The 19,546-nt window shown below is 45.3% G+C and overlaps 1 protein-coding gene across 1 annotated transcript; it reads right to left on the bottom strand.

Annotated features, from left to right (window-relative positions):
* Positions 1–332: 332 nt before the first annotated feature.
* On the bottom strand, positions 333–19,517 carry ZNF512 (zinc finger protein 512). The gene is made up of 14 exons (XM_068183033.1): positions 19,398–19,517; positions 16,993–17,051; positions 15,526–15,728; positions 13,724–13,813; positions 11,285–11,368; positions 10,016–10,140; positions 9,554–9,640; positions 7,450–7,548; positions 6,898–7,065; positions 6,092–6,286; positions 5,318–5,419; positions 3,709–3,771; positions 3,076–3,174; positions 333–2,619 (listed from the first exon to the last, which is right to left on the bottom strand). Exons 1-14 carry the CDS (start codon positions 19,425–19,427, stop codon positions 2,299–2,301), a joined length of 1,725 nt encoding a protein of 574 aa, XP_068039134.1. The 5' UTR covers positions 19,428–19,517; the 3' UTR covers positions 333–2,298.
* Between the last annotated feature and the right edge of the window lie 29 nt (positions 19,518–19,546).

The raw sequence follows: 19,546 nt of genomic DNA, 5'->3' as shown, positions 1-19,546 counted from the left end.
AGCGCAGCACAGCTGCCTTGGCCCCACTGCAGCAGCATGCAGGCGCTCCAGGACAGATCTCTCTCCTCACAAGCAGTGCACTGGCAGCAGTGCCACCACCTCCTACCAGCTTGAGCCGATCCTGCAAACAATCTGCTGTTGTGCTGATGGACAGGGATGGATCGTTGGAGAATGCTTTTTTCCATGTGCCATGTTATGTGGAGGAGTATGTTACTGAAGTGACTACAAAACCCAAGTGGTCACAAAGTATTCATGTCTAGAGAGCGGGTCTAGTTAGTAACTCAAAAATGACAGGAAACAGGACTCTAGACCGAAAACCATTATGAAAAACCTTCTTTAATTCCTGGGTTTATTGTACTGAGTAGGAAAGCAGTGAATGTTTGCTCCAAGTACAGCACTGTGGAGTTCTGAAGAGAAACCACGAAGACAGCTGAACAGCACCAGAGCATGCAGGGCAACCCTGCAGGACAGCCCTGCAGCAGGACAGCCCTGTGCAGGCTAGGGTGTGCTGGGGGAGGAGGGATGGCACCAAGAACACCACACAGCAAATAGACAAGGAACCACATTCTCTCACTGGTGACATTTTATTTTGTTGTCTTCTGATCTTGCCCATCTCACTGCAGACTCTACAAGCCCTGCACAGTCCACACATCTGCTTTCAGCACCTGCAAATGCAGCAGCACCTGGTTCCAAAGACAGTTCTGGAGACCACCTTGGCCCTACATTATTCCCCACTGTCAGGAACAATGTGACCGTGCTGGTACTAGCACACATGTACAAACCTGCCTGTTCCCCACACACTGCGACAGCTTCCCTGGGAATTTCAGCACCACAACTTTGTCAGACTGCAAATTTTGCAACTTTCTGGTATGGTGGGTCTTTGGATAACAAATTCTGGAGACCTCATTCTTTGAAAAATAGGACTGCCTGTGCTGCTGCTTCCTCCTAGCTTCTATGACATCTGCTGCATTCAGACACTGAACAAGTTGCCCAGGGAGGCTGTGGATGCCCCAACTCTGGCAGTGTTCAAAGCCAGGCTGGATAAGGGATTGAGCAACCTAGTCTAGTGGGATGTGTCCCTGCTCGTGGCAGCAGGGCGAGACTAAATGATCTTTAAGGTCCATTCCAATCCCTTAACATTCTATGATTTATAGAGAGAGGAAGATATTATTCCTTATGATCCAGAGACAATGCCAACACATGACTTAAAATAGTGAGCCCTCTTCTTTTAACCTTTTCTACACAGGGAAGCCACTGCTAATACACCTCATTTGCAGAGACAGGCAATACTGAAAAGAAACAGGTTATGTAAGACAATGAAGGGGGTATCTGCAGAGCAGGGGGAAAAGACACTGTGGGAGCACTGGCATGACAAAAGAACCACATGCTGGCAAGGCAGCTTTGTGGAACCTGGTCCCAGCACTAGCAGGCTGCTCATGCAGGGATGCGTGCACTGTCTTGCAGCATGTCTCCCAGGTGAGCATGAACAGGTGGGCTTCAGAGGGCACACAAAAGCCATCTCAGTACATTAATTACCAGGGTCTCTAAAAGGCTGGTGAATCTCCAAAGGGCTTGAGAGCATTCAGTCGTTGCAGCACTGGAAGACTTTCTACACGTTTAATATCCAGCATTACAGGAGACAGATGCCAGGGGAACAGTGGGCTCCTGACAAGGGTAATAATGAACTTCCATCCCTTCCAAGTCTGGTGCTGAGCCTAAACACCGGGGTATGAAATAGAGCCTTGTGCGACAGGATACAGCCAACACAGAGAAGGTCTCTTTTGTGGCAGCCTTGCTGACAACAGACAGGACAGTGACAGGGCAAGCCAGAGTCTTTGCCTTCTGCACAGCACTGTTCTCATGTTTAGTTTGGGTGCATTCTGTGCAAGAAAGGATTTCCCCCTTGAGACCTAAACCTTGTGCTAGTCAGTCCCTTTTATGAAGAACTGTAAAAAAGAACCCTGATCTCACACATCAGGGAAGATGACAAAACAGACGCTTGCTGTACTGGAAACCGCTAAACAAGCAACTAGTATGACCAAACTGAGACTGCAACCAGAGCAGGAATCACACTGGGTACACTGTGAGGGCCACTGTCCAAAGGAACTCCACTGGCAGAAGCAGCCTCTGTACCACAGCTTTGGTTTGAATTCCTCACAACTGACCAGATGCATAAGTTTCAGTATCAAAGTCACCCAGAGAACTGAGTCACAGTCCCAAAGACATTCAGTTGCTTATGTTAGTGCTGTGGGTTATGAGCCTGACAGAAGTGGGGCTTGTAACTGAAAAGCTTTAGGATTACTCCTTCTCATCTTCTAGGGATTTACTTCGGCCTCGCTTGCAGCTGGTTTTTGGGACTTCAGCTCTCTGTGCAACTTGGGGTGCCCCTTCCTCACTGCTCGCGCTCTCATTATCCACTTGTTGTGGACGATCTCTCTTACTTCTCGTTTTTTCAGCTCCAACAGTGGGGAGCTTCTTGGCAGCCAGGGTGCCAGCTCTCTTCTTTTTGCCCCTGATCAAAGGACGTTTCTTCCGTTGCTTCTTCTGCTCTTCCCTTTGGCGAATTTTCATTAGCTTCTCAAAGCTTTTGGTGGTCGTTGTATTCACATCAAACCAGTCCTGCAGGTTTAGAAGGCAACAGGTTGGTACTGATTGTGGTGGAAATACCAAATAAAGCCTATCAGGGCTTACAATGTCGCTGCCTTGTGGGATAAGGTTTCCCTGAAAGGTAAGATCTGGAAAGGCAACTGCCTAACAGCACTCTGTTCTTTGATGTGTCTCCTTAGGTGTCACTCTATCTCAGAGGATTCAGATTTGATTTGACAGTTGCCTAGTTAAAGGCACAAGAAATGCTGCAGAGGTGAACGGAGCAGCAGCAGCTTGGGACAAGGCATGTGACATGATACAACATTTATTCCCCAGACTAACATGTAAGACCAGCTAAGTTTAATGACCCTGTTCCAAACAGTGAGCAAGGAAAAAGTAAAACATGGCACACATCCAGCATTTTCTTCTTAAGACACTCTCCCCACCTCCAACATCCTGGGGTTTGAGGTTTCACTCTGCCTGCCTTACCTCAGCGTGCACAGAGTTGATGTGATACTTGACCCCACTCTCTGAAATGAACTCCTTCTCACACAGGAGACACTTGTATTTACCAGCCACAAAGTCTCCCTGGCATCAAAACAAACAAATAAACAAAATTCCATCAAGAGTTGTTGGACCAGGAGGCTGATAAACCTATATATTTCATTTAAATCTTGCTCAGACAGAACCCAGCAATGAAAACTAGAAGCTCTCATCCATAGCAGACAGCTTTAGCTACAGCAGCACTGACATGAGTGAGCAGCTGTGCCCATGAAGACTGCTCTCTGAGATGCCATAAGGTCTCCAGCAGCGCACCTGGAAAAACTGCTCTTGTAGCTGCGAACCTACAGGTAGAACTGCTGTGTCATTAAAAGGAATGCCAGTAAGGTACTTTCTCCTCTCTCAAATATTGTTTACAGTGGCAACATCCTTAGCACATAGGGAAGCACCCAAACTGGGGGCTGGAATAAGGTGATCTTTAAGAGCCCCTCCAACCCAAACCATGCCATGAATCCACAAACTTGTGAGGATCTCAGATCAGCAGGTGGCAGGACAAGAACTTGAACAAGGGGTTATCAGAGGGACAGGGACAGTGGGACTATTAAGAGGAAGGCTACCAACCAAGGTACATGTGCCAAGGTGAGACTTGAGTCCTGAGACACTGCCATACACAGATTCACAACCCTGAAACAGTAAAAAAAAAACCAAACGTGAACAACGTGCTAGCAAGAAATCACTTCTTCCTGGACAATAAAGCATTTTATGTCTGGAGGCCAATCCCAAAAGTGCAAAAGAGATGTAGAGGGAGGCAGATACCAATCCTCCACAGCGAAAGCTTCTGGTAAAAAGACCATTAGAAGAGTAAGCTTAGTATTTATATTTCCAGTTTCTGAGCACACTTGGACATAAAAAAGAGACTCCTGTGACAGTTACTGTCATGCTCTATCAACAGCTTGACTAACATGCCAGTTTGCTTTCTGCCTGAAGTGCAACAGAGAAAAATTTCAAGCAGAGCACACGGGGCAGGTACAAGACACTTCTCCCTCCTGCACTGCTCATGTCTAGTGGCACAGAGCAGGAGCACAGCATCCAACACCCTTGATCTCAGCTAAAGAGCAGCTTTAGAGGCCTGGCCCATGGGGAGCTTCAGGCATCAGTCCTGGGGTACCACGCTGAGCTCAGCCCTCAGCCCAGGTCCCAGAACAGGAGGCAGGAGCAAGACATGCTGCTGGGTCACTGGCTGGTGACACAGGACAGCTGCTCTCTGCAGAAAGCTCCACGGACAACATGGGACTGCAATTCTCATCTTGAAAATGATGCTAACTTGAATACTGGGGAGAGTGCTGGGGGTGGGGTAGAGGAGGGCAGGGGGAAGGCACCATCTATACACCAAACCCAGAGGGCAGCTGCCACTGATCCTTGGCTCTCTGACAGCATGCATCACATGGAGATGTCCACCACCACCTCCACCAGTGGGGCCGTTTGTCCCCACTGGATCTGACTGGTGATTGTTGTAAGGCATTGTGAGAAACTAAGTTTCCAGTGCCTGAAGGGGTCCAAGAGAACCAGAGAGGGACTCTGGACAAAGACCTGGAAAGAGAGGACAAGGAGCAATAGTTTCCCACTGCTAGAGGGCAGGACTAGATGGGATACTGGGAAGGAATCCTTCCCTGTCAGGGTGCTGAGGCCCTGGCAGAGGTTGTCCAGAGAAGCTGTGGCTGCCCCATGCCTGGAAATGCTCAAGGCCAGGTGGAAAAGGGCTTAAAGATGGTCTAGTGCAATGAAGAAAACTTAAGTGCTGTGCCAGACAAAGTCTCTTTACTCTTGTATTTCCAACGCTACTCCTTCCTTCTATGATTAGATTTAGATAGAAAGGCAGAGGCCTGCCATTGTTCCACTATTCAAACCTCCAAATGGACCAACTGCCCACCTGGATGGGAAAACTGTAGCAGCCTGACACCAAGTTACTGGCTCTCAAGTGTTCACACACATTCCCCACATTCCCAAAAGGACCATCCCAAGGGCACTTTGATGCAAAAGACAAAACGAGCATCCCCAGACATCCCAAAGACAAAACAGGGCCCTGATTACACTAAACAACATATTGAGATGGAGCAGGATTTGTCTCCCACAGAGAGACCAAATGCAGTTTCAGGGTTGTGGGAAGCTGCTGGTTCATACAGATCTGAAATCTAACCCCTCTGGGGCTTCAAAAACAGTTAAGGATTACCTGATTTGGGCAGTGGACTCTTCGGTACATCTTTATCTCCGTTTTCCATTTGCACAGCACATCTTGACTAAATGTGGGCAGTCCAGGACGAGTGTATTTCAGCTGAGACAAAGATGGAATCGAGAGCTGGAAGTAATGCTGGCTACGCAGAATTTCCTCTTCTAGGCTGAGACAGAAGTGCTATCTCTTCTCCTACTCTAACAGGCAATCTCCCAATAATCAATGTGGTCTTGTCTCACCAACTCTCTAGAAACATAACTGAATCACAATATCAGAATCTGAAGCCTCCCATTGCCTTGACTACAATAATTCCTCTAAATGTCCTTACCCCGCTGAAATCCATCGTTTTCCCTTGGCTTTTGCTCACAGCCTAAAGGATGCTACTGGAAACTCTGAAGTTTAAAGCACTGTGAAATACCACAGCACGTAGAGACTGGAAGGATTGCTGGGGTCTTACAGCACGGCAGGAGATCTTGAGCCTATCACCTGTGAGCAGCACCATGCCCATAACTGGCCATGTTCCTTGTGCCCACTGGGAATTCCAGCAATAGGACTCGACAGTCATTACAGCCTGCCTGAACAAAACATGCACCACAGCAACTGCTGCTGCAGAAATACTGTGAGAGAGAGAGAGAGAGAGAGAGCAGAACGCAATCCCCCACGCAACACACTGCTTTCCATGGGCCATAAATGTGGGGTAGGAGCCAGTAAAAGACTCATTAGATGTGGAGGTATAAACTTGAACCCTATAGAGCAATTTTTAAGGCCTTGTACCTTCCGGTCATCTGGAATCAAGTCCTGCAGAACTTTTCTTTTGGGCCACTCTTTGGCCAGCTCTTCTCCTGCCAGTTCATGGAGATAGTAGATTGCCACCTTTGCAGATCTCCTCTGAACTCTGCCTGTGTTGTCTTGCTCCCGTTTCATTTCTTTCAGGTTCTCTGTTCTTCTCTCCTCATGGAGGAAAGTGACCTGCAATGAAAGCCCAAAAAGGTGAGCCTCTTTCACTACTTCCTATTTCAGTTACACTGAATATTGGGAATAAATGTTTTGCCAAACCCCTCATAAATAGGCTGCATCAGCTATGGTTTACTGTCACAGACACAGGTCAGAAGTGCATCCCACTGGTCAGACAGACACCCCCGAACTGCTCACAGGGCTCACAGCAGTGAGGCTCAAGCAGAAAGCTTCATGCAGCTGCTAGTCTTGAAAGGTTTTCCATCATTCACTGTAAAACCCTCATGGACAACAAGACTGCCTGTTCTGCTCCAATGGTGAGTCTTTTAAGAGCAAAGGAAAGCATCTCACAAGTTATGTTAGTATCACTCTTTCATGGAGCAAAAGTCAGCTCATTTATTGCTGCCATGCTGATTTACTATTAAAAACATCCTAGTCACAGACAAGCAACAGCTGCTGCTAGAAGGAAACTATCAAGAACAAAATAATCCAGGGGCAGGAAAAATGCAAACATTTGTGATCTGTAATTACCCAACAAAGCAGCAGACAAAAGCCTACACGTGTCTCAAGCCTGAGCGGCTGAAGTCCCATCCCAGTCCCCTGATACCACTGCAGGGTGCACTCACCGGCCCGTGCTTCGATCGGAGGTGGTAGACAAGTCCTGCCTTTGATCTGTATGCCTTCCCACAGTGATGGCACTTCATAGCCATTTTCTCCAGCTCAGAAGCAGCCTTCCCACATTTTTTAATGTGATATAAGTATCCCATTATGCTGGTGAAGCTGCCTGTGCAGCCCTATCAACACAAAAGGAAAATACATGGAAGAAAACCGTTCCTCAAGGGATTAAACACCCAGTGTGAACAGGATCCACAGTTTGCTGACCAAAGTACTATCACTTATCCTGACAGAGCAGAGACAGCAGGTAGAAAACTTTAATGTTAGTCTATCTGGACAGACAAAATCTGCAACAAAGAATTGGCATTGAAATGACTATTAAAGGTCTCTTTTAACCCAAACCATTCTATGATTCTATTCTACTCTGCCTTAAAAGCATAGCTGGGATCTTGCAACAAATCTTGCTTTGGCCAGCACCAGAGCACACTCAACAGCACTCTCATGTTTCATGTTTATGCATAAAATACTGCTGTTTAATTGACACTTTGCACAATGCAGCTTACCTCCCTTGTACACTTTAGTTTTCCCATTCGCTTCAAAACCTTCCGAAGGCGGTCTCGCTCAAGCTGCTCATCCAATTCTTCTCCCTCCTTCACAACTGGCTAAAGCACAGCAGAAAGACGAATGAAAATCACAGGATGCTCAGCATTTACAGTTCTCCTCACAGGGAATTCACTACTCACACTGGGGCAGGAAAGCTTCTAAAATAATAAAATCTCTGCAACATACGATTTTACAGACATGTATTTACTATAATGATGACTTTCTGTATCTGTGCTGGTTTTGGCTGGGGTAACAGTTGCTGTGGGTCTGTGTTTTGGATCTGTGCCGAGAACTGGGCTGATAACTCAGAGATGGTTTTGCTGTTGCTGAGCAGCCCCTGCACAGCGCTAAGGGCTTTTCTTGTGCTGCTCTGCCAGAGTGGCCTGGGGGTGCACGCGCAGCTGGAAGGGGACATATCTGGGACAGTTGAGCCCAACTGCTCACAAGGATACTGCAGAGCATACAGCCGACCCCAACCGACCACGAGGACATTGCAGAGCATACTGCCAACCTCAACTGACCACAAAGACATCGGAGAGCACACTGCCAACCTCAACTGACCACGAGGATATTGCAGACCATACAGCTGACCCCAGCTGACCATGAGAACATTGGAGAGCATACAGCTGACCCCAACTGACCACGAGGATATTGCAGACCACACTTCTGACCCCAACTGACCACGAGGATACTGCAGAGCATACTGCCAACCCCAAAGGACCACGAGGATATTGCAGACCATACAGCTAACCCCAACTGAACACAAGGATATTGCAGAGCATACTTCTGATCCCAACTGACCACGAGGATATTGCAGAGCATATAGCCAACCCCAACTGACTACGAGGATACTGTAGACCATACACTATCATGCTCAGCATGTAAAGCTAGGGGAAGGAGGAGGAAGGGGGTAGATGCTCAAAGTGATGGCATTTGCTATACCAAGTTACCATTATGTGTGATGGAGCCCTGTGGTCCTGGAGATGCCTGGACCTTCCTGCCAAAGTGGTGAATGAATTCCTTGTTTTGCTTTGCTTGTGTGTTTCATCTATTGAACTGTCTTTATCTCAGCCCATGAGTTTTCTCACTTTGATTCTCTCCCCCATCCCGTGGGTGAGGGAGAGAGTGAAGGGCTGCATGGGGCTTGGCTGCTGACTGGGGTTAAACCAAAGAGGAATTATCTTTAAAAGGAGTAAACTGACAGAAAATTACGCATCTTAAACATTTATTGGTCCTACTGTTTCCACTCAGCCTAAAGTGAAACAGACTGCTTGTAACAGTTACTCATCTGTGCAAAACTACAGCTCAAGTCCCTTATTCTCTCTCTGATGCTTATTATATTATTTCCTACTTTACCTAATATTGCACCTAGACTGAGTAAAAAGATAGAATTCAGTGACAGACCTAATCCTCAGGGCCAGAATGTGATCCCTGGCCTGCATCATTTACTAATACAGCTGTAGGTTCAGAAACTGCAGTACTGGGAATCATACAAAAAAATTCAGAGTGAATTATCTGAACTTTACACAAATTTCCAAATAACCTTTTCAAAAGTTCTAATTCTTCACAACTACAACAGGAGACATTGCCTTCTTTAAAGTAAGAGCAAAGAGGAAAAGCAGATTGCAGTATTAGTACTAATCTAGCGTTAGATTAGTATTTTTACAGTAAAGAAAGATGAGAACTAATTGCTGCTTCTGCTATTTTACCTCAAATCTAGTCTGCTCTAGATGAAGAAAAACCTCCTGCTTTCTAGCCAAGACTGAAAATTGCAGCCTAATCTTTTTCCTTCTGATTGGGAATGTCTTTTATGTGTGACTTTCTACCAGCCTAAACAGAAATTCATCCCTCTTTCTATGATGTGGCATGCCTACCATCTCTGGTAACATTCTACTGTTTTTCAGATGTCAAGCCTCACTGGAAAAATAATAGTTCAACAGTTCTAGATTTGAACAGCTAGAACACTTGAAAAAAAGCACTCCATGTTCTGTGTCTGTGTGTAGCAGGAAAGGACCAAAGCCTATTCTGCCTGTAGGAGCTTCAGATGCACTGCAGCTGTGTTACCTGATTGTTATGGTCTGCCATGACATGGTATTTCATCCCTGCTAAAGACTTCAGCTGCTTCCCGCAGTGATGACATGTGAACATTTCCTAGAAATAAACAAGGACGTGGTGCATTTAACTGTAAATTAACCAAAACAGTGGAAAACTTTTGTGGGGGAAAGGAACGGGAGAGCAGAACAATTTATTTGGGCCTGGTAACTCTCTTCAAAGAACCAATTTTATGGAGTCTAAAATCTAGTGGAACAATGAAATAACTACACCTTTGTTCACTACCCCAAACCTCTAGCAGCAGGCTGGGCAAGAAGCACCAATCACTGTTCTTACAGATGTATAAAGGACTCTTGCTTAGGGACATGATGAGGAGATGAAACTGGTTTCAAATACAACACAAAACAGGCAGGCATTTCTATCAGTAAGCTGAAGAGGAGTAAAGAAACCACTGCTCATCTCTTGAGTTCTTACCTTCCTGCAATTCGCCATATGTTTCTTCAGCCCTTCTACAGTTTTCCTCACCACAGCCCGGCACGTGGGACAGGTAACTCGGCCTTTGTCCTGAATCTCTAAAGACCACTGCTCTTCCATACTACCTGTCAAAACACAACGTTTAGAACACAAGTGCTAACACAACATCTTTTTTCTAACACAACATTCTTTTTCTTCCTTCTATGTGCACAGTGAACCCTAAAAAGAAACAGGTCACATGCTACCAAACTTGTGTCCAGCTGCACTTCAACACGTGCAGCTTCTTTACAGCTTCAGGTATGGAATGTCACAAGGTACACATCACTCACTTTCAAGGAGCATTCTACAAACACCCTTTGATCTACCATTCTCTTGTAAGGTGTGTTCTTCTACCTGACCAGTGGACATTTTTCCTCTGTTAATTTCTGTTGCACAATTACTTTAGCATGCTGAATAAACTTTTCTTTGGGCCAAAATGTTTTCATAGTAAAAGCAGTCACAGACCACCAGGGCAAGTTACTCAACAGCCAGGGAAAAGCACCCTGTGTGGCATGGTTTTCAGTTTCTGGCCTCTTTATGAAATCCCAAGCAGAAGTTTGGCATAATCCACAAGACTTATAAATTACTGAAATGGGTTCTGGGAAGAAAGTGGTTTAGCAGCCATCTGCCTGAATTCTTACCGTAACAAGATCCACAGCCTCTCCTCTTTTCCCACTAATAACAGGCACAGGCTGTCCCTCTCCTGGGGAAAAGTCTGTGAATCAAACAGCATTTGGCAGAAAACTGGGGTGTTTAATGAGTGCTGTGATTTACAAATACCAAGTTATTTCACTCACTGAATCGAGGCTAATTTTATTTTTCTAGGACAGATTGCTTGGGTCTCTGGTTCTCAGAAAAGATAATCTGGCAGCAACAGCTATGGAGTTTTTCCTGCAAACATACTCTGCTGGGTAAAAACTATAAATATTTTAATGAGTTTAATAATGCAACTATTTTAACAGGCTTTTGTTCAGTTCAAAAAGTGATTCCTCCTTCACTGTTACATTATGCAATAGCAAGAGCACATGGAACTACACTCCGGCAATGTGCAGTCCTTTCAGTCCTACTCTGCACAGTGCCAGGACAGCAGCCAGCTCTTCCTCGTCAACAGTACAGCGAACTACTGAATGGAAACACCAGAAACACAGCTGTTGCTCAGATTCAAATCCTAGAATCATATTTATCTTTTATCTGCTTCATGAACAATTCTTAGCTACTGCCTCTTCTTACCTGCGTCATAGGTTTCTGGCTCTTTCTGAACAGAGTGGTGTTTCGTTCTGGAATTTTGTTTTGTTCCAGTTTGCTGTTTTTTCCCTGTTATAACAAACAAGACAAGCCAGAAGAGTCAGTTCTGCTAGCTTTGTTACAATAAAAACCAGATTTTTGTTGCTAGAAGGCTGCTATTTAGTCTGCTGTCTCAAAGTTACTCAGAAATGTTCAATGCTTTTTATTTTAAAGCAATGTCAAGATTATGTTTCCTACTCCCTTTCAAGATCTATTTATAGTGGCAGGCATTAGCCCCACCCAAATACTTGTAAGTTCTATGGTTGTTCACACTCAAAGCTCAGGGGATGGGAACTCTTCACACTGACACATCCTCTCTGCACAGTTTGGCTGAGTCCCTCTGATGACAACCAAACTGGGGAGTGTCATTGCTCTACTCATTCCTGTCTTCTTTAGACTAAAAAACTCTTATTGTTTCAGTATGGGTTATGCTGTTTGCTCTCATCTCCCTGTCCTCTTCAGTTGTCCCACACATTTCCTTAACTGCAGTGCCTACTCCTGGAAACTGCACTCCATGGTGACCCTGCATTAGAGCAAAAGAATTACTTCACATGACTAATTACTTCACAGTCTACATTCTTCCTCAAAGCTCTCAGTCTAACATCTGCCTTCTTGAAAAACCACTATGACACTGCTGGTCCCCAGTCAGCTTTTGATCTGCTCTGGATCTTGAATCCTCTTCTGAAGCACTGACTCCTGGGAGGCTGCTCGTTATTTTTCAGCTGTGACAGTGTTTCTTCCCAAACAATACCATCTTTAATTTTACATTGTTCTCTCTTCTATTTTTAAATTGTTTCTCTGTTGTCAAGACCACTTTCACTTTTAGCCTTTTCTCCAGTACACTTGCTGTCACTTTCAGTTTTGTGCTGTCTACATGCTTCCAAGTCCTTGGTGACAGAAACAATAGTCAGAATTGAATACAGGGACATTCTGTGAACCATCTTTCTATATTCCTATTTCACCCGGCAAGTGACCTCATTGTAAAAGGCTATCAGGTTGATTTAAGCATGATTGGCCCTGCATGAATCCATGTTGACTACTCAAAGTCCCCATCTTGTCCATGTGGTTGGAAATGCTTTCCAGGATGATTCTCTCCATCAGCTTCCCAGGGACTGAGGTGAGGTTGACTGGCCTGTAGTTACCCAGATCTTCCTTCTTTCTGTCCTTGAAGATACAAGTGGTATTTTCTCTCTTCCAGCCTCCAGGAACCTCTGCCAGTTGCCATGACCTTTCAGAGATAATCAAGAGTGGCCTCACAATGACATCAGCCAGGTCTCAGCACTCAGCGCAACCTGTCAGGCCTCACGGGACTTAGAATCATAAATTGTTTAGGTTGGAAAAGCCCTCCAAGATCATCAAGTCCAACAGTTCCGCCAGCGTCTCCAAGGCCACTGCTAACCCATGTCCCCAAGTGCCACATCCACACGCCTTTCAAATCCCTCCAGGGATGGGGACTCCACCACTGCTCTGGGCAGCTGTGCCAAGGTTGGACAGCCCTTTTGGGGCAAAAAATTGCTCCCAGTATCACATCTAAACCTGGTGCAATTTGAGGCCATTTCCCCTTCTCCTGTCCCTGTTCCCTGGGAGCAGAGCCTGAACCCCGCCCCGGCTGTCCCCTCCTGTCAGGAAGTTGTGCAGAGCCAGAAGATCCCCCCCTGAGCCTCCTTTTCTCCGGGCTGAGCCCCTTTCCCTCAGGGTAGGTGTCAGTGCACTGCTCCTCAGAGCAGGGGAGCTGGTGACAAAGGACACCTTCCCTGGTCTTCCCTCTGCCGTTCATGCACTTGTAGAATCCTTTCTTGTTGCTGTTCACATCCCTTGCCAGATTCAACTTCAGGCTGGCTTTGGCTTTCCTAACCTCATTCTTGCAAGACTGGACATCAAATGTACACTTCTGTGTCACCTGCTCCTACTCTCACCACTTGTACACCTTCCTTTACACCTAATCACTGATTGACAAACCTTCTGAAAGAATGAAAGGCCTCTGATGTCACACATTTCTCCCCTCGGTCTTTGTGGCAATAAAAAAGTGTTTGGGTTTGATTTCTTCTTAACAAACCCATACTGCTGTTATCAATCTCACTCAATCTCCAGATGTTTACAAGCAATGTGTCCGATTATTTAGTCTATAATCCTTTGGGAAACTGAAATTATGCAGCTGGGCCTATACTTCCCATAATTCCTTTCCTCCCTCCCTTTGTTGGACTTCTAAGACAGACTGAAATTAGATCATCTCCCACTGATTTAGCAGACACTAGTCAATGGCTTCCTAGAACAAAACATTCAGAATCAGAAAGAGAGTTTGAAGACTCCAGAAGATGTCATTTGGGCAGACAAGTCGAAGTACCTGTAAGCTTGTAATTGGGAATTACAAGTTATTTGTATTACCCGAAATCTTCTGCTTCTTCTTGGGAGAGTCTTTAACATCTTTGCCTTCTCTTTGCTCAGATTTCCTCTTGCCTTTCAACAGTACTTCTCCTGATAAGTAAAAACAGATATGCTTCAGTCTCGGTATTCAGTCTGGATAACAGCTTTGAGTCTACTGCCTCATCTTATCCCTTTATTCAATACTTAGTAAAAAAAAAAAAAAAAAGTAGTTCTTGTGAGGCACCTGGACACCAGTGAACTGGACACAGCCTTCTCACACAGCAACATTTAGGCACCCCATGGCCCACAATACTGTGATACAGCAGGTATGGAAGAAACAGTGCCACAGCATGGCCTGGAAAAATAATCCTCAGGAAAAGAGACAGAAAGTGCCAGGTTATGTGATAAAAATCTCACCTGCACTCACACAAAAAGGAGCATACAGAAACTCAAATAATATCATGCCTGCCCTGAATATTTCCAAGCCTATCAAAGTCTTGTCTCCATGAGCACAAAAGCACAATGGTAGGCAGGGAACACCAATTATAGACTTAAAGAAATAGACAGCTTCCCCCTGGGTCTGTCCCAGGAGACCCACAAGTCTGTGGGAACCCCTCTCTGAAGCCCCCTTTGGAAGGTGGAAACAGTGAGAACGGAGAGCGTGGTGCTACTGCCTAGGGTTATGTAGCACCTGGGATCAGAGTGGAGAACAATTCAGGATTACACAAGACTAGGATGATCAGGAGTAGTATCAAAGGGAGGGAAGGGACAGAATTACCCAATTTGGGGTTGATCAAGTGTGGGAAAATAGAGGTGTAAGAGGACAGCAAAGAACACCTGCTTGTAAATAGGTGACTGGTCAGTGAACAAACCTTGTCATGTCTGACACCAAGCAGGGTCTGAGTATGAGCCTGTCTGTAAGGAGGTCTTCACCCACCCCTGGCATGGCTCTGCAGGCCTCAGGGGCCAGGGCATCCATGGCCCAGCAACTGAGGAGACTGGGATCCAAAGGTCAGGCACTGAGCAGATTGAGTGTATAAGGATGGAGCTGTTCGTGCTGTTTGTATGGCTCCTGTTCATGTATGTGGTAGGTCTGCGTTTGCTCCTACAGGAATACTCACTCAGTCTGGCTAGTGACTGCACCTGGGACTGTGCAGCTACAGCAATCTCACTTCTATCAAGCTACCAAATTTGCCTCTCCCCACAACAGAATGGAATATGGACACTGACTTAGAGCTAAGAAGAAAGTGCATTAAAGATGATTGAAATTTTGACTCTCTGCCACGCAAGAAGTTTAGGAAAGAGCTCCTAGGCCAGGAAATCTGAATGTTCCAGCAACAATCCAAGACCCAAATCAGACCCATTCCAAATCAGAAATTTATAACTGACAAATGTGAGAAAATAAAGACATCCTTAAAAAAATAATAATCTACCAACCACAAAAGCTGTATCTAATCCCAAATACTACTGGATGGTCCCCTTTGCCACATCTTTAGTGTTGACAGTTCTATATTTAAAGCTCTTGAAGCTTATTTCTGATATGACTGGTGTAACTCTTACCTCTTCTACAGACAGAACTGAGTTCAGGCACAGAATGATTATTTTAATAGACAAGTGACTCAAAAGAAACTGTATAATGTCAGAGAACTGTACCCATACTTGTGCAGTGGCAGAAGTTAATTTCTTCTAATGCATGAGCAGCACTAGCAAGCTTGTAATTTTTGGCTGAATTGCAGCATGTCTTTCATGAGCAAACTAATCTCTCACTGAAGAACCAGACAGAAAATCAGTTTTGCCTTGGACCAGCAGTCCAAGATAAATACCTTTTTTTTCTGAAGATTTATTCACACTGTTTTTCATTCCTCTCATTTCCAACCAGTAAGCAGGCCTGCGGATGGTCCGCTTACTCCTGGGCTCTGCACTCCCATTCACTGGGCTCTTTGGGGAGGCATTGTTGGTGACTGTGTCCTCAGAGTCACTGTTCACTCCTACAACAGCAGCTTCCACCTCCTCTAGTTGCTTAGACCTGGAAAGCATCAAGTCCTGTGTGTATGGATGCATACTTGTATATGGATGCATATACACACAATCACAATAAACTTGACAGACAATATCCTTCCCATCTTCCCAAGTATTCTAAAAATTAGTATCACAGTTCACTGAATCTCATGAGGTTTGGGAACTGTAAAGTGCCAGCAAGATAAAACATCCTCAGTGTTGTTTTTCAGTACATCTTTTTGATAATGATATTAGTGAGATCTCAGGAGGAGCAGAAAAAAATATTCCTCCCATCTCAAACTTTCAACTTTAGAAGCAGGAGCAAGTGAATCTTAATTTAAAAATATGCATTTATCCGTGGAATATAAGAATATTTCTGCAGCTCATCATTACAAAAGAGACATTTTCCATCCCACAAAGGGCAAGAGCTCCTTCAGTCTCTACTCCCAGAATCAGGGCTGGCACTACGCAATTAAAGATTGCATGCCAGTAAGAATTTTAATTAGCAAGGCTTTCAGCAATGAAGACAACCTTCCAATATATCCTACAAATGACTCTGCATTAAGACTACTTCAGACTAATCAGCATCACTGATTTATTTTTTTCCTAAAGATCAGAGGGAACTTTGCTTCACTGTTCCAAAGTATTTCTCTCAGGCCTTGAAATGCCTGGACATCTACATTCCTGTACATGACAGCAAACTGAATGAGGTGTCTAAGAAACACAGAGTATCTATTCTCTCGGCATATACCATTTATATAAAGAGGAAAGAAAGGGAATACAAGCATTTTGCAATGTATCCCATTGCTACTACAATTACCAACTGAAATAAGTAGATCACTTGAGTGATGGCTGATGGCCATTCTGTCAATACTCTGAGCTGCGGAGCTCACCTTTAACACATCAATCCAGGAATTAATAAGGGGGGGACACTGATGGCACCAGGTCAGGTCATTACATACTGTGTTTCATGAGGTACTGCAGAATTATGGGGAGAGGATGTCTCAAATTAAAATCTGTAAGTTGCAATCACACCCAAAATACATACATTTTGGAGTACCATTTGGTCTTGGACTTAAAATATTTATCTTCACAATGCTAAAATCCTTTAAAAAATAAATGAAAGCTAATACACACTGAAGTGTCAGAAAAACACTTTTCTTACAAACCAGTAAGTGAAGTCAGCTGAGACTCTCAACACATTAATTAAGATTGTTGCAGCTCTTAAAATTCAGAATATTGTCAGCTTTTTTCTTGCCTTCAATCAAACTAGACAAAAAACATTCACATACTTTTTATTTCCCAAGGACTTCTTGTGCTTCTGATGTCTGTGATGTCCAGTCCTGGTGTCCTAACAAGGCAGAACAATTCACATTAGCAGCAGCATCGTTTTCTTTTAGCATGTTTCACTATGCAGCCAAGCACAATCACCTGCACTTTGAGCATGTGCATACACCACCCTCTGAAAAATAAATCACTGCTTTTTGCAACTAGAAGTGCTTAAGCTTTCCAACTACAACTGAATTGGACTGGAATCAAACCAGAGATGAGCTCCTCCACACTGCCCATATGAAAGCCAATCTTTCCCCTACAATGGGACGTGATGGACTGTTGTCTCCAGTACATTCACCCATATACGTTTTCTGCCTATACTTTATCACTTGATGATAAATATTTTATATACTAATTTGCTAGCTTTTACACAGTACTTATTTTTCCTTAACGAAGTATTTCTTCCATTTACCCCGCCAAGAATGTTGTCTCTAGTCTCCTTCATGCTCTCGTTTTTATCTCACTTTATGATACGCCATCAGCTGCCCAGATGTTGACTTTATCCACATCACAGAATCCTTTTTCTTATTTAACAAAGATTTTTTTTGTCACTTATCACTTGCCGTGCTCCTATTGAGACATGTAATTTAACACTTCTTTGTAAAAGTATATGTACAAATCAGTTGAACAACTCATTTGCTGTAGGTTGTTCCTAGTGTGTGGACAATCAAGTACCACCACCTTCTTCCAAATACTAATCATGACTGAATGCCATTCTTCATTAGAAAACTCAGGATAAAAACATTAGTTATACAGACCAGAAAATAAAAATCACTGCCCAGCAGAAGTATAAAGAATACCAAAACTGTAACCTAGGGAACAAAGGTAGTATTTTGCCATAAACAGGAACTGGCTGAGAAACTGGAAGAACCAAAAAAACCCACAAAAAACTCAAGAACAACCAAAACAAAACACCCTGAAAAAAAACCCAAAAAAATCCTATGGAAAAAAAAAAAAAAAACAAACCAAAACAAAAAAAAAAAAAACAAAACAAAAACAAACAAACAAAACCCCCCCCCCCAAAATGTTAGGGAAGCAGCAGGAAAAAATTCACAACTGCTTGATCAATGACTTCAAATTTTGCCTCCTTAGAAGGAAGTCACTTGGATGTTTGCGTTTGCATTATTTACAACCAAAGAGTAGCGTCAACAGCGTTGTCTGGGAAATCTCCACATGAGAAATGTGTAGAACCCTCTCGAGAAGCAGCCAGAAAAAATCAGGGCTATGAGGTTACAATGATAAAAACAAATAAACAGGCAGGCAGAGTCTGCTGCAATTCACTGGCTTCATCTATGATTAGAAGAACCGAAATTACAAACATGACATGTGTATCAAGATTCATGGGGTTTTCATAACTAAAAAATTTTGCATAAGAGTGCATATTACTAGAAAGAACTTTGGTGGCAGTTAAGGATCTGCAATAAAAAAGGAGAGTGAAAATGATCTGTCCGGCTTTACTTTCTGATAAGTTAATAACAGCAATTATGAATGAAACTTCTACAGAAACTGGTGTTTAAGTTCTGCGTGTTTTTTTCATTTATACACTTTATTTCCTACTTAAAAAACAGAGACCTAATGTATGCAAGAATGCCCAACGGCTGGACAGAAGGGAAACAGAAAAGTCACCTTCCTTGCACAGGTGAGAAAAAGTGAAACAGCAGCCCAAGCGTCTGAAAAGATGGGGAGTGGTGAATTCTGTCTGCCCGTGGACTGCGGGCCATTCCGGTGAGCTGGAACACCGCTGCTGCTGGAGCTGCAACACGGGCTGGAGACAGCATCCAGCCGAACAAGAAGGTGCAGAAGCACAGCACCGAAACCCCCCGAGGCGAGGAGCTGGTACGGAAACTGGAGGTGATGAAGGTGCCAGCAGGGACACCGGGCATCCTGCGGGCCCCGACTGTCCCCGCGAGGAGCGGGAGAGCTCGGTATCCTTTGGGGAACTCCCGGTTCCAGCCCCGCGTTCCCGTTCCTACTCGCACACTCCATCAGCTAGATCCTCCTGCAACGAAGGCATTTCGGACAAAGCGCACCCCGGGCGCCAGCAGCGCCCCGCTCAGGCTTCCTGCCCGGTTCCGGGCCGAACCAAACCGGGCCCGGCCCGAGGCCTCGGGGGACGGCCCGGCCTTCGGGCGGAGAGAGACGGCTCCCGCCGCTGCTCCCCGGGAGCCCGGAGCGATTCTGCTCGCCGCCCGCTCAGGGCCGCTCACCGCGCCGGGCCAGGCCGCACAGCCCCGCCGGCGGTCCGGGGAAGCCGGCTCGCTCCCGTGATCCCGACGTCGGAGTCCATCTCGCCGTGACCCGCGGACCAACTAGGCTCTCCGGGGCAGCCACCGGTGGCATCGGTGAAAAGACTGCGAGCACTCACCGAGCCGCCGCCGCCGCTACCGCCCCGCATGGTGCCGGTGCCGCCGCCACGTCAGCGCCGCGGCCGCCCGCGCGGTCCCGGCCGCCGCTCCCGGCCGGCCCCTCCGGCGCCTCCACCCCGCCGCGCTGTTGTTGTGGTGGCACGCCCGG

This window comes from Anomalospiza imberbis, chromosome 3 (genome assembly GCF_031753505.1).
Source record: "Anomalospiza imberbis isolate Cuckoo-Finch-1a 21T00152 chromosome 3, ASM3175350v1, whole genome shotgun sequence".
Classification (NCBI taxonomy): Eukaryota; Metazoa; Chordata; class Aves; order Passeriformes; family Viduidae; genus Anomalospiza; species Anomalospiza imberbis.
The sequence above is the reverse complement of the archived record's forward strand: the minus strand, read 5'-3'. Positions and strand labels throughout refer to the sequence as shown.

What these genes read in the sequence shown, in the direction of transcription:
- ZNF512 (XM_068183033.1), bottom strand. Translation starts at nt 19,427, where the DNA reads ATGCGGGGCGGTAGCGGCGGCGGCGGCTCG. An exon ending in GTAGCGGCGGCGGCGGCTCG is followed by an intron (nt 17,052 to 19,397) that starts GTGAGTGCTCGC and finishes CTGCCTTGTTAG; the next exon opens with GACACCAGGACTGGACATCA. An exon ending in TCCGATCGAAGCACGGGCCG is followed by an intron (nt 6,287 to 6,897) that starts GTGAGTGCACCC and finishes CTTTCATTGCAG; the next exon opens with GTCACTTTCCTCCATGAGGA.